The sequence below is a fragment of the Cydia splendana genome, chromosome Z (genome assembly GCF_910591565.1).
Source record: "Cydia splendana chromosome Z, ilCydSple1.2, whole genome shotgun sequence".
In the NCBI taxonomy this organism is placed as follows: domain Eukaryota; kingdom Metazoa; phylum Arthropoda; class Insecta; order Lepidoptera; family Tortricidae; genus Cydia; species Cydia splendana.
Genome location: NC_085987.1, coordinates 37,920,911 through 37,934,835, shown reverse-complemented (window position 1 = coordinate 37,934,835; position 13,925 = coordinate 37,920,911). Strand labels below are relative to the sequence as shown.

Sequence of the window (13,925 nt, the reverse complement as noted above, 5' to 3'; positions counted from 1 at the left end):
TTTCTTTTCTCGTTAATCCTATCTAGAACCCTATCATTTGATATTTTTTCCGTCCAACTAATCCCTTCCATTCTCCGCCAACACCACATTTCGAAGCTTTCTAATCTTTCTCTCTCTCTTTGTGTCAGTGTCCACGTTTCGCAGGCGTATAAGGCGATGCTCCAGATGTAAGATTTAATAAAATGTTTTTTAGTGTTAGTAGACATTTTTGATTTGAAAATATGTTTTTCATTGTTGAAGGCTTGTTTGGCTATTGCGATTCGAGTAATGATATCTTGACTACATCTTGATTTATTATTAATGATACTCCCGAGATATTTAAAGCTATCGACTTGTTCCAAAATAGTATCATTTAGTTTAATTGGTCTGTGTCTCGTATATAATTTTGATGCTGTTAAGATTTTTGTTTTGCTGATATTAATTTTTAAATCTGATTCCTGTAAAATTGAGTTCATATTGTTAAGCAATAGTTCTAGTTGTTCACTGTCTTCTGCGAATGCTGCTATATCATCAGCATAGCGTACGAAATGTATCTTGTTCCCGTTGAACTTGACTCCACCCTGGTCCTTCTCTATTATTTTGGTAATGGAGTTTTCTATGAAGGCGTTAAAAATTAATGGCGAAAGTGGACACCCCTGTCTTACTCCTTGTTTGATCTTAATGCTTTCCTTTTCTTCCTTTCCTTCCTCTTCCTCCTTTCCTTTCCTTTTATATTTTTATTCGGTAAATAAAACAAAAATATGATATGAAAAGTTTTCTTGATTTCTATTTAAAGTTAATTGTTTTTATAAAAAGTACCATCTCTTAAAATATCGGTACCTAATTTGTTAGCACGTTATATAAAAGCAATAAATTCCCGATCAAACTAATCTGCATAGCATTTGCAACGACAACGTGTGTAAATATCATCGTTAATGTCAAAGTTCTATGAAAATATGACGTTTATATTATAATAACACTCCCTCACTTTGTTCTGTTCAAATCGGTGCAAAGTTAGCTTAGACAGACTCTAGTATCTAACAAGGTCACGCCGATGCCACACCGATAGCGCAGAATTTTGGCGGCGGCGGCGGCGCGAAAATTTTGGCGGCGCGGCGCTCATATTTCATATGGAAATGTTTTCTGGGATTAATTATTTTCATTAATTCATTCATTAACCTCGTGCCTTGAAACGGTCGCAACGCTCAATTTTACACATTTCGAACCACTTGCTACGCTCGTGGTTAAATCATGAAATCTTTCGCTTGTACAGCGATCAATATAAGCATGAGCAAAAAGAATAGATAGTAAGTTACATATGTCTTTGGCATGAGGACTTAACAACAACTTTAACCTCTTGTCGCAAAGTTTTTGGTTACTCTTTGATGAAGTGCAATGAATACCGGTATTAAATACGAAAACTATTACCGGTATACTGAATACCTGTTATTATTGAGGTATTAATGAATACCGGTATTTCATTATGTCAATTAGTGTACAAATAGCGATAAAGACAAAAACGGAATGACAGCAATACCTCTAATGCGAATATAGGTATAACATTTTAACCGGTATTCGTTTGACAGTTTTTATACAGGTATTTAATAAAACCGGTTATACGGTCCCTGATTATAGTACTATGCCTTATGGGAAACGGTCGAAGAGATAGTTCAGATCCGGAAACCGCTACCAACTTTTAGTATGTTGTTGGGCATGGCATTGTGTCTCCAAAACTGCCGGGAGACAGCGGCGCCGGCCATCTACTTCAGCGGAATGACGTCATCAAAATGACTCCCGCCTCGTTGCGAATATTGCATATTTCATCCAAACTATGAATGGCACATACACGTGTGGGGTATTGAATGAAAGCAAATTAAATATGCTATATTTCATTTATACAGTGTGTGCCAAAATATACAGCAGTTTAAGAGCCATTTACAAAATCAAAATGATGTTAAAAAATATTCTATTATTTGGGTTTTACAACCAAACTAAAAGTCGAACGATTGTTACTCTTTGACAATAGCGATCGTCTCCTGGCAGTTTTATAATCCAGGTCATATTGCTAATAACATACTAGAAGCTTACGCGGATTATCCTGAAAATGACCAATTTGGATTTTTTAAACTATATTGCATTTGTACTGCCAAACACATTACTTTTGATGCATAATTTCCACATATTTGGTCCAATTTTGATTTTATTGATATCAGTGTATGGCTTCAGACGTCATCTTTAATTTTGTAGTACATTGCTTTAACGTCCGACTATTGGTTTGGTTGTAAAACCCAAATAATCGAATATTTTTAACATCATTTAGATTTTTTTGTAAATGGCTCTTTAACTGCTGTATATTTTGGTACACACTGTATGAATGAAATATAGCATATTTAATTGGCTTTCATTCAATACCACACGTGTGTATGTGCCATGCATAGTTTGGATGAAATATGCAATATTCGCAACGAGGCGGGAGTCATTTTGATGACGTCATTCCGCTGAAGTAGATTGCCGGCGCCGCGCGCCGCTGACTCCCGCCAGTTTTGGAGACCCAATGCCATGCCCAACAACATACTAAAAGTTAGTAGCGGTTTCCGAATCTGAACTATATTCCCATAAGGCAGTGCACTATTATATTTACATTGAATATGATTAACGAAGCAATCAAGAAGAATGAAAGAATAAGAATAAGGGTATGGTGTTCCATATTTGCCTTAGGTTTAACGCGAAGCGACGTTTCTAATCTATGTAAATTAGTCCGCGTACACAATTCATACCACACAAAATTGTAATTTAATAATATTGTTATAAATATATGTAATAAATCGAAAGATCGTAAAAATCTTGTAAAAATAGAGGTACCTGTATAGCGACACTTCCGTACATCCTTTCGTCCGTGTGCGTGCAAAGGACGGCCTTGCACATGAATACTGCATTTATTAGTTCAATAACAGTAAATCCTTTCCCATACGATGTTACTGGTTATATCAGTGAATTGAATTTGTCAAATTTGAAAAACAACTCGCTCCTCTGTTAGGTACACAGTCACCTGCAAACATGTTACTATATACTTATTCGAAGGCCGCAATATGTGACACGCTCTTATGGCTCTACAAATAAGATCGTGTCAGATATTTTTGCGGCCTTCGCTGTGTTACATATTATTGCAGGTGCCTGTACATGTGATTAGTGATACTATTGCGATTACCAGCATTGAAAAAATACTGAGGGTTTAAAAATAATTTGATTACTCACACACGGGTCTAGCCACATTGATCTTAGATAACAAAAAAACACCAATTTTTTTCATATTACTCAGTAGAGCTCGGGTAGGTAATACTTACTTATAATCTAGGTTTGGTTGGCCTGGTCTAAAAATAATGTTTTGTTTTGTAATAGTTGTTACAATATAATAATAATTTTACCTGTGTTTTTATTGTGCTACGATCACAAAATAACGATAAAGACGACAAGGATAAAATAAAAATAAATTAATACATAATTAAATAATCACCACTTTACCTAAATAACCGGTCTGCGGGCGATCAGTTTTAATTTAACCTCCAAAATGTACCCTTTGTCCTCTACGAAATTGGTCTAACAATGGACTGTTAATTAATTTTGTTCAAATGGTCTCGTGTTTTACATAGAATGTCCTCTCGTATTCTTAGATCACGTTCTAATTCGTTTCAATATAACTCAACTCAACAAAGTGACGAAAGGTGTCGTGACTATATTTACGTGACCATACGTCCGCTCAATGGACGGAAAACCATATAATTTGCATTTCGTGTTTGCAAAATTCATTTCATACTTCTGACGTTTTTAAATTTGTTTTAAACATATAACATGTTTTTATTATAAACTAGCAACCCGCCGCGGCTTCACACGGGTTAACAAATTATACACCTAAACCTTCCTCAAGAATCACTCTATTGATAGGTGAAAACCGCATGAAAATCCGTTCAGTAGTTTTTGAGTACAGCGGACAAACACACAAACAGACAGACGCGGCGGGGGACTTTGTTTTATAAGGTGTAGTGATACCTAGTGATATAAAAAAAATCTTAAACTTTATGATTCTGCTAACTCGGTATTTGCTTTTAACAAAAACTGAAGAATAAAGTTGCCACCAGACCGAATCATCTTTATTTACTCTCCCCTTACGTTGCCTGTAATTGAAGGAAATACCTTATAGCACCGACTGTTAACTTTTAGTATTTCTACATTCATTTATCAGAAGCTCACATTGTATTCTGTTTCTCATATTGTTGTTTCGTTTGTTTTGAATTTTAATGTATTTTCCACGGGTTTCACAAGCCGGGCGGGAATACTCGCTTGACACCAGCCACAACATTCACATCTTACATTAAAGAAGCAATATGGCAGTGGCACCTATGTCACTTTCCGAGCTAAATAGCACCTCTGATGTAAAGTGTCGCTGTCTAGTTATTTTTGCACAAATTTAGCTCGTTCCTTTGTCCTTTGTTGATTAAGTCCTATGAATAATTACTTAACTTTGCTTCACTAAAGGTGAGATGAGACTAAACAGTGTAACGGCTAACGTTTATACAGCATGTAATCTGAGCTTCGATCTTAAATAACAAGGCTTTAGACGAAAGTGGCCGACCGCCCCGAAAGTCCCGAAACCGCCTTTCCATACAAACGTAGTTCCCATTTTCTTCTCTGGATATTTACATTATTGAAAATATTTTGACACAATTTGATGTATATTGCCCATAGCTATGTAATCAAACAAACGAGGTTTGATTTTTTTCTTTGTTTAATTTTTTATAAGAGTTAAGTAGCAGAATTAACATATTTGTATGGAAGGTTTTCCGCTCCTAACTTTTATAACAAGCAAAAAATCAAACGAAGTGGCATATCTATTGTTAATATAGGTACCTACATAAAATTGTATAAAGATATTTTTCATAATGTTAATATCCAGAGAGGATAATGAGGTCTACGTTTGTGTGGAGAAGCGGTCGTTATCTTTCCTCTTAAGGATTGAAAAGAAGCCAATATAATTATACGCGATTTTACTTGACATTTATTAGGTTTATTTCAATAAATGAAAAGTTAAAAAAATACTGGGTTAGGCGGAGCCAGCTTAGGCATTCCATGTAATATAACTAACTAAATGTGTTTTTTTAAGTAAACATAACAGAAATGTGTTACACTCGTTACACATTATTCGATAGATCTTTGAAAATATGTTTTTAAGTTTCTAACAAGTATTTTTCCACGCACTTGGTCGGCTTTAGAAATTATATTAATGTTTACTGTGCCAATTAAAACGATTTAAATATGAGTCGTTCTCATGTATACTAGACTTACTTATTCCCTCGTAATTTTAATTAAAGCTTTAGTTTAAATTTATTTTGCAAAGTAAAAACAAAGCACAATTATGCATAAATTACAAAATGGAATAACTAACCTTTTTCAGTACCTAAATAAACACTAAATTAGCGCACACAATGTTCCTTTCCCTGTACATAATGTATTTACAAATTTTTGAAGTTCATAGCAATATTTACATACCTAATATGTATTCAGTAACTTTTACTGAGACATACTCGTAACTTTGGTATTCAATGCTATACATATACATACATACCATGTTGTCCTAGGTGATTGGGTAGGTTTGTCCAATACAATATACCCAACCACCAATGGGACCATAAAAAAAGTGAAAAATCCAATTGATTACCCACTCCCAAACACAGTCGCATAGACTTTGATAGACTATTTTATGTAAATCCGTTTCTGTACATTAATTATTTTTTGTTTCCATTTTGTTGTGCAGAAAGGTTCGAAACTGTTCAGCCGCGGCAGCAAGAGCAGTGACGCGAGCATCGAGAGCATCGACATCATGCACCACCCCATCTACCGCATCTTCTACGTGTCACACGACAGCTCCGATCTCAAGATCTTCTCCTACATCGCGAGGGACGGAGCCACCAACCTCTTCAAGTGCAATGTCTTCAAAAGCAACAGAAAGGTAAGCAGTTCCTATCTTTGGAGCCGGCGGGATCAAATGTATAACATGTTCTGTAAGTGAATTCATCAAATTGACGTTCTATTAAATAGTATCTTTTTATATCTCATTGGCTGTTGTTCTCGCTGTACTTACTTTATTATACTTAAAACTGATTACAGTAACTGAGCGATGTTTTGTAAAAATGCTGTCGTATTTAATGCCCTGTAAGATAACTCTCACTCAAAATTGCTATTACGGTACTTAGTTTTTTTATACAATCATTTATCACATCCAAAATATAAAATACAAACAAGGCAATGGCTTAATGCATTTTAGAGTAGGGGCCACGTAAGAGCAGCCCTTTCGCGTGTGCTGTTTATGAAGATCGCAGAGCCTCGTAAAATGCGGCCCGGCGATAAACCGCAGCTGTCGTATCACAAACAATATGTGGGAATCACCACTTTTTCAACAAACCCCCGCGCACTTACGAACTGAATGGACGCAGTAAAAGGGTAAAGTAACCCATCGCTCGAAGACATTACTCAGACGTGTTGCGTTGCGAAAACAATGTCGATGAGAATGGACTCGGGTGAATCCAGGGATTGTGTCGGGTTAGGCCGTCACGTCCGGCCTTTTAGGTTATTCGGGGTTTCTCGTGTGTTTGTTTCTGCTCTGCGCTGCTTTTATTTAGTCTACTGTTGACGCCGTACGTAATTTACAGCGTCGCATTGGATGGAATTATACTTCTACGTGACGCTCTACGCTGCGTACGGTTCGTAATTTCATATCAAGGCCTAAGGCCCGGTTTCTCGGTACCTATATAGTCGTGCGCTTTGTCCGTCTCATGTATCAGGCATCACTTATGAACGCATCAAGACTTGTACGAAACTCGCGTCTAAACACGCATACAAATATAATTGTATATGCACAGACTAGCGTTACACGTTAGTCTTGAATAAATTATTGTTTTATTAACGATAATTTTCTTGAGTGAGAATAAGGTTACCACGGTATTCGTTCACAATTTTTTCTACTCCCATAAAACGGCCATCTTCAGAGAACAAGTCTGCCGCTACGTCTAGTTACCATCAATCTTTTCATACCTACATTTTATATTGAGCAGCGGTAATCAGACCGCAGGACATTTTTTTGAGAATGGTCGAAAAGTTTACGTCTCTACTTAAGGAGCCCGTAGGTATAAGGTGCTGCGGGATAATTTCAACTAATCGAAATATCTTCCATGTTTTACATTATTAAGTAGAGTCACACACAACACACACAGCACATCGGTTTCGCTATCTGGGCGTATATGACAATCTAGTTAATAATGTAAAACATGGAAGATATTTCGATTAGTTGAAATTACCCCGCAGTCGAAATTGCCCCGCTGCATTATACACATAATAAATAATAATAGGTCCGGGAGCTTTATTTCACAACTTAAACTAGCCTTAACAGGACCTGGTGGTTGGCTTTGGCAAAATATATGGTAATTTTTCATTTTCTATCCGTACATAAACAGTATTTGCAGTTTTGTGTGTAGCGTACTCTATCATAGGTATGATTCGGTTAAGTTGTGTTCTAGTGTATGGGGAAGACAAACAAATTATAGCCAGCCTTTTATGAATGTAGTATGATACCTTTGGGTATGGTGCTTTACCCACGCTAGCGTCCCCTTCCCTCCCCCTGCCGCGACCCCCCCTTTTTGCATGAAATATGTCCCGGTTGACGGTTTTTATTAATTTTTGAGAAAAGTATTAGAATTAGGAATAAAGTGTCAAGGAAAGAAATAATCCTTAATAAATTCTAAACAAAAAAGGTTATATGCAACTTTTTGGTAAGACTCACCATATTCATGTATTAACTTGTTGAAGTTCAATATAACATAGTACGTGATAGTACTGAAAGAAATCTTATACGGAGAATAAGCTTGCAAGGTTATTCTCCGTGTAGGATTTCTTTCAGTACTATTACCGTACTGTTATATTGAACTTCAGCGTTTTCAACGGTAAAATTTTGTCAAAGTTCATCCAGCCATAACATGAATATGGTGCGTCATATCAAAAAAATTTATATAATATTTTTTGTTAAGAATTTAATAGAGATTATTTCTTTCATTGACATTTTTATCCTATATTGTAGTTTCCCCAAAAACGGAAAAAAACTGTGAATCGGGACATATTTCATGCAAAAAGGGGGGGGGGGGGGGTTGCGGCAGGGAAAGGGAAGGGGACGCTAGCGTGCGTAAAGCACCATACCCAAAGGTACTATACTACATTCATAAAAGGCTGGCTATACTTAGTTTTTCAAAAAAACACAATTTGACCCAATCAGTAGGTACTTATGACTCTATATCATCCATCAAATAGTTGTGGTTGGTCATCCATCACTTATTTGCTAGAAAATCTATCCTATTAATTCATCCGGATGCATAATTCACGTTGATTCCTGGCTATCGGCTATCATTCCGATTTGCACAGCTTTTTTTCTCTCAGTGTGGCACGACGGCTATTCACCGACCCTTTTTGCCTGGTTTACATTCCGGATGTTCCATAGAATGCACATGCCGCTACGATATTTCTACTCATTTTGCTGGCGTTCTATAGATCCAATATTATCTCACACAAGTTTCCACAGTACCTATATAGCGCACACATACTTTTACCGCGATAATTTTTACGAGATAACTAGGCGGCGCACTATTTTCTCGTAATACTCCTAAAATACTAGACCGCAAGATGAGCGCATACGATCATTCAGTTGTTTCCAAGCTTACGATCTTTGCGTGCCACAAAATTAATCGTAAGTTCGTAACGAAAAATGGCAAGGACGCAAATTGTAGGCATCTCGCAGAGTAAATTATAAGTTTATAAGCATTACCTAGGGCGTCGATAAGACTAGTTTTCTTTTTATATGATCTATCCAGCGCGAGTTAATCTGTAGGAATCCACCCAGGAAGTGTAATTATTTCTTACGGTATTGATTGGGGCTTTCCTCGGGCCTTGTCCGGCTTCGGGATCCCGGTGATACCCGGCCTTTACACGGGTGGATACGAGTATTTTAACTATTAGTAAGAGGATTAATTATGTACTGGTACTTTGTACATACATAAAATGTATATACTTATTATTCATTATTTCAATTCTTGATTGTTATAAATCATAATAAAAGAAGGACTATTGTAGGTATAAACTTTTATATGTAGATATTAATCGTTTATTTTCTAGATCTCCTTAGCAGCTCATATGGTAGTAGTTTGTTGAAGTAATTATGTAGGCGTATAAATCAACGCGGCTTCAATCAACATCAAACGAGAGAGCCTTCTGTGTTTTTACGTACAATTACTTCATGCTCCTTCATTCACGTTAATAATACATTATGCAGATCTCGTAAACTTTTGTATCCAAGACGTTTCCATTTAACTTTGAAAAACAAAATTCATAAATAAGAAACGAGATTCAATAATACGCGATCCGATTTTATAATTAAGTAGCTAAGAACAAGTAAGAATTCGCAAAGAAAAGTTTGAGTGGCCAAATGGAATTCAATGCAAGGTAATTTATTTCTCAAGTGTAAAAGTCTAAGAGAGAAGAGTCAATATTAGCCGAGCCACGGGGAATGTTAGCCACATGGAATTGCTTCTTCGTGAAGGTGTCTTTAGAGACCTTTTAGAGTGTATGAAATACTCATTGTGAACGACACAAAGGAATTTAATATCTACATAAGTTACATTACAAATTTCAGAAATAGAATGTCTATATTCGAACACTTCACTTACACGTGCAAGAAGGGCTAACTAAGTTTTTTGCTTAATATTCAAACAAATTTATTGAGCTGTGTATTTTGTGAGATACAAGGGGATCTCGGAGAAGAGACACGATTAAATTGAGCTCTTGTCGGTATTTCGCTTGTTAGATGCGAGTAAACGCTGGGAACAGTCGCGTGAGGCGCACACTGCACACAGCGTGCAGCGGACCGCGCGACTTACGTCGGCTTCTTCTATTTTTTATTTAATGCAGTTTGTTTTATTTGTTGTTCTAAAAATTAAGTTCATGTTACGGTTCAATAGATTCAATTTCGATAATTTCAATATACATAGCTGACAGATGGACGAATGTCAGTGTTACACGTTATAGACTATTAGTGGCTACTGAATCAGGATTCTGAAGGATGATACATATCTTATCATTTTTTCTCTTTTTTCATAAAGTTCACATAACGTATCTGACATGGAACGCATCTTTAAGTGGCTCCCGCTGCCGCCGCCGGCTGGAGGCCTCCCGCGCTGCAAGCTGTCACTGTCATTACACTGCATATATAAAGATAGCGTTGTGCATGTAAAATGTTAATACATTACAATAAAATAATACCTAGTTATTCAGTTAGCATTATTATTCAATGTTACATGGTGCCGAAACCGGGAAAACCATCAAAATATGGCCGAAAACAAAACAGACGTCAACATAAAGCCGCCCAAACAATTCATCATAAACACCAGTAAAGATGTAGCGAAAACGTGGAAGCTGTGGCTCCAACAATTCGAGTGGTATGCCATCGCTACAGACCTGGAAGGGAAACAAAAAACCAACGGTGCAAGTGGCGGTATTCATGGCATGTATCGGACCTGACGCGGTGGTTATATACAATACGTTCAATCTTACAAGTGATGAGGAGTTACAATTACAAACCATTAAAGACAAATTTACAAATCACTTCACACCAAAGATTAATGAATCATATGAAAGGTATATATTTAATACCATAATACAAAAAGAGGGCCAACCATTTGACGAATTTCTCACAGAACTTAAAAGTAAAGTAAAAAACTGTGATTATGGCACCTTAGAAGACAGCCTCATTCGTGTAGTAGGAGTAAGGAGCGACTCCTTTAGAGAGAAGTTGTTAGCTGAACAAGCCCTTACACTGCAAAAAACTATTGACCTCAGCCGCTCAGCGGAGCAAGTTAAAATGCAAGTGAAAACTATGAAGCAGGCTCCTACTGTAGATGCGGTTACCTGGAACAATAAAAACACAAATATTAAGAAAAAAGAAGACAATATCAATATGAATCATAAGGAAAAAGAAGATAAAAGTGAAGAGACATTTCATTGTGGTAGATGTGACACTATACATGCCCGGAGAAACTGTCCTGCTTTTAAGAAAATATGCCTGAGATGTAATCGAAGAAACCATCATACCAAATGTTGTAAAATAAAAACGGTGGATTCACTTCTCCAGAATGATGACTATGATAGTGAAGATGGATTCATGGTGTCATCAATAGATACTGATGATGATGATGTCGGTAAAGAAGACTGGTATGAGCCATTAACCTTACCTAATGGAGTCACAATGATGTTCAAACTTGATTCAGGCAGTCGGTGCAATGTTATAAGCCGAGAAATAACGGATAGAACAAAATCACATCTCAGTCCATCAACAACCAGATACCTGACATCCTTTTCAAAGCATAAGATGCAAGTCATAGGTGAAGCAAAACTGATGACTATTAGTTAAGGACAGCAAAACCTGATTAAATACTATGTTGTTGATGAAAAAGTGACAACAATTCTTGGAAGGAAAACATGTGAAAAGTTAAATTTAGTAAAGAATGCTATTACAATAAATGATGATTTGTTTGAAGGAATTGGTTGTCTGAAACGATACAAATATGATATTGATTTAGTAGACAATCCAAAGTTACCTATATGCCCGGCACGTAAAATTCCCCACACCATAAGACAAAAAGTAAAAGATGAGTTGGATAGCATGGTCGAACAGAAAATAATTAAACCTGTGACAAAGCCTACACCAGCTGTTTCACCTATGGTTGTGGTGAAGAAAGATGACAAAATAAGACTGTGCTTAGATCCCTCAGACATAAACAAAAATTTAAAAAGAAGACATTACCCACTTAATACTCTTGAAGAAATTGCTGCCAGAATTCATGGCTCGAAATGGTTCACACTGCTAGACTGTAGAAACGGATTTTGGCAACTGCAAGTGACTCACCGCACATCAGAATATCTCACGTTTAGTACACCCTTTGGAAGATATTCTTGCTTAAGAATGCCCTTCGGCTTAGCATCAGCTCCAGAAGTCTTCCAGCAAGTTATGAGCTCACTCTTAGTGGACTTGGAAAATACAGAGGTGTCAATGGATGATGTATTTCTACATGCTGCCAGTAAAGACCAATTAGAGAAGACTACACAGAAAGTACTGGAAAAGTTAAGAAATGCAGGTCCTAAACTTAATAAAGAAAAGTGTGTATTCAGTACACAGGAAGTCAAATTTCTGGGCCACATAGTAACTAGTGAAGGCTTAAAGCCCGACCCAAAAAAAATAGAAACCATCACAAAAATTAAGAGACCAGAAAATATAAAAGAACTGCAACGGTTTCTAGGATTAATTACCTACTTGTCAAAATTCATAAAAAATATGGCAGATATTACTAGCCCACTGAGACTATTATTACACAAAGATGTAGATGTAGATGTTTAGGATCTACCACAAGAAGAAGCGTTCACCAAATAAAAAGAGCTGTTAAAAAACCCACCTGCTCTGGAATTTTATGATCCTCAAGCACCAATTTTGCTCTCAGTTGATGCTAGTAGTTATGCCTGTGGTGGTGTAATGATCCAAAAAGAAAAACCTATTGCTTACTGTGCTAAATCTTTCACTAAAACTGAGCAGGGCTGCAGTCAATTGGAAAAAGAGGCCAATGCAATATTAGTGGCTTGTAAAAAAATTCATAACTATATCTGGGGTTGCAAGGACTTAACAATAGAATCCGATCATAAACATTTAGAAACAATTTTCAAAAAAACACTTACCAGTGCACCCCCAAGACTGCAAAGAATGTTATACCAGATTTTGCCATATAATCCCAAAGTGACATAAAAAAGGTTCAGAGATGTATGTAGCTGATAGTTTGAGTCGAGATTATGAGAAGCTAAACTGCGAAGATGTTAACTCTGAAAACTTGCAAATATGTGTTATTGTGCCATTTTCAAAAAACCGCAGAGAAGAAATCAAACAAGAAATTGAGAATAGCAGTGAGTTGAGAAACTTGAAACAAATTATACAAGATGGCTGGCCTGAAAAAATGGGGCAGTTACCAGATAACTTAAAAAAATACTGGTACTATAGAGAAACGCTCAGTGTAGGGAAACTGTTGTACCTTGGACCTAGTTTTACCTCGGACAGATGACAATATTTTTACATTGCCACGGTAATTGAAATATTTCATTAATATTATTTGAAACATTATTATTAAGTATAAAAAACAAGCTATCTACGAAACTTGAGAGCGGCCGGTAATTCAGGAAAAAAATTAAAATATTAACTGTGTGATGAAAAGTCAGTATTTCGAACTTTACATCAAGGATGATTATTTCATGTTTTGATAATAGATAATAAAACTTAATATAATAAGTTAAAGTTAAGTTAATTAGCTATACGATGGTAGGATCATTTCAGCCTAATCTCAATTTGGAAGTGCTATTACGAAGCTTACTTGTCCAAAAAGTTGCTTTGTTGTACCTCAGACACCGAAAATATGTTGTACCTTGGCCCGTACTTGCTACTACTGTAAATATTTTTTTTAACTTAAGGTTTCATATTTGCCGTATTTCTAATTATTAGTTATCTGCGTTATAAGTTACCAAGTAATTGATCTTAGAAAGAATGCCTAAAATGTTTTAGGCAAAAATAAAAAAATTAACATTGCCAAGTATAATTTTCTAAGGAAATTGTACTAGAAAAATCTATTCAATGGCGTAAATATGCTAAAATATCTGTGATTTCATATGTAAGTATTATTTAATTTATTAATTTAAATTATCATGTCCGAGGTACAACGGGAAATGTCCAAGGTACATCAGGGATGTTGTTCCTTGGACACTTTTCCCTTTTTTTTTCGTCAACGTATCCCATCAAAATAAATAAACTAATCTTTAAATTT

General features: G+C 36.1%; 1 protein-coding gene across 2 annotated transcripts in view; it reads left to right on the top strand.

Annotated features, from left to right (window-relative positions):
• LOC134803938 (carboxyl-terminal PDZ ligand of neuronal nitric oxide synthase protein) overlaps positions 1-13,925 on the top strand; it is a 185,427-nt gene that overhangs the window by 111,819 nt on the left and 59,683 nt on the right. For both annotated transcript variants that reach the window (XM_063776766.1, XM_063776765.1), the window contains exon 4: positions 5,789-5,983. In XM_063776766.1, coding sequence (XP_063632836.1) covers positions 5,789-5,983 — 195 coding nt within the window. The remainder of the gene's footprint in view (positions 1-5,788; positions 5,984-13,925) is intronic.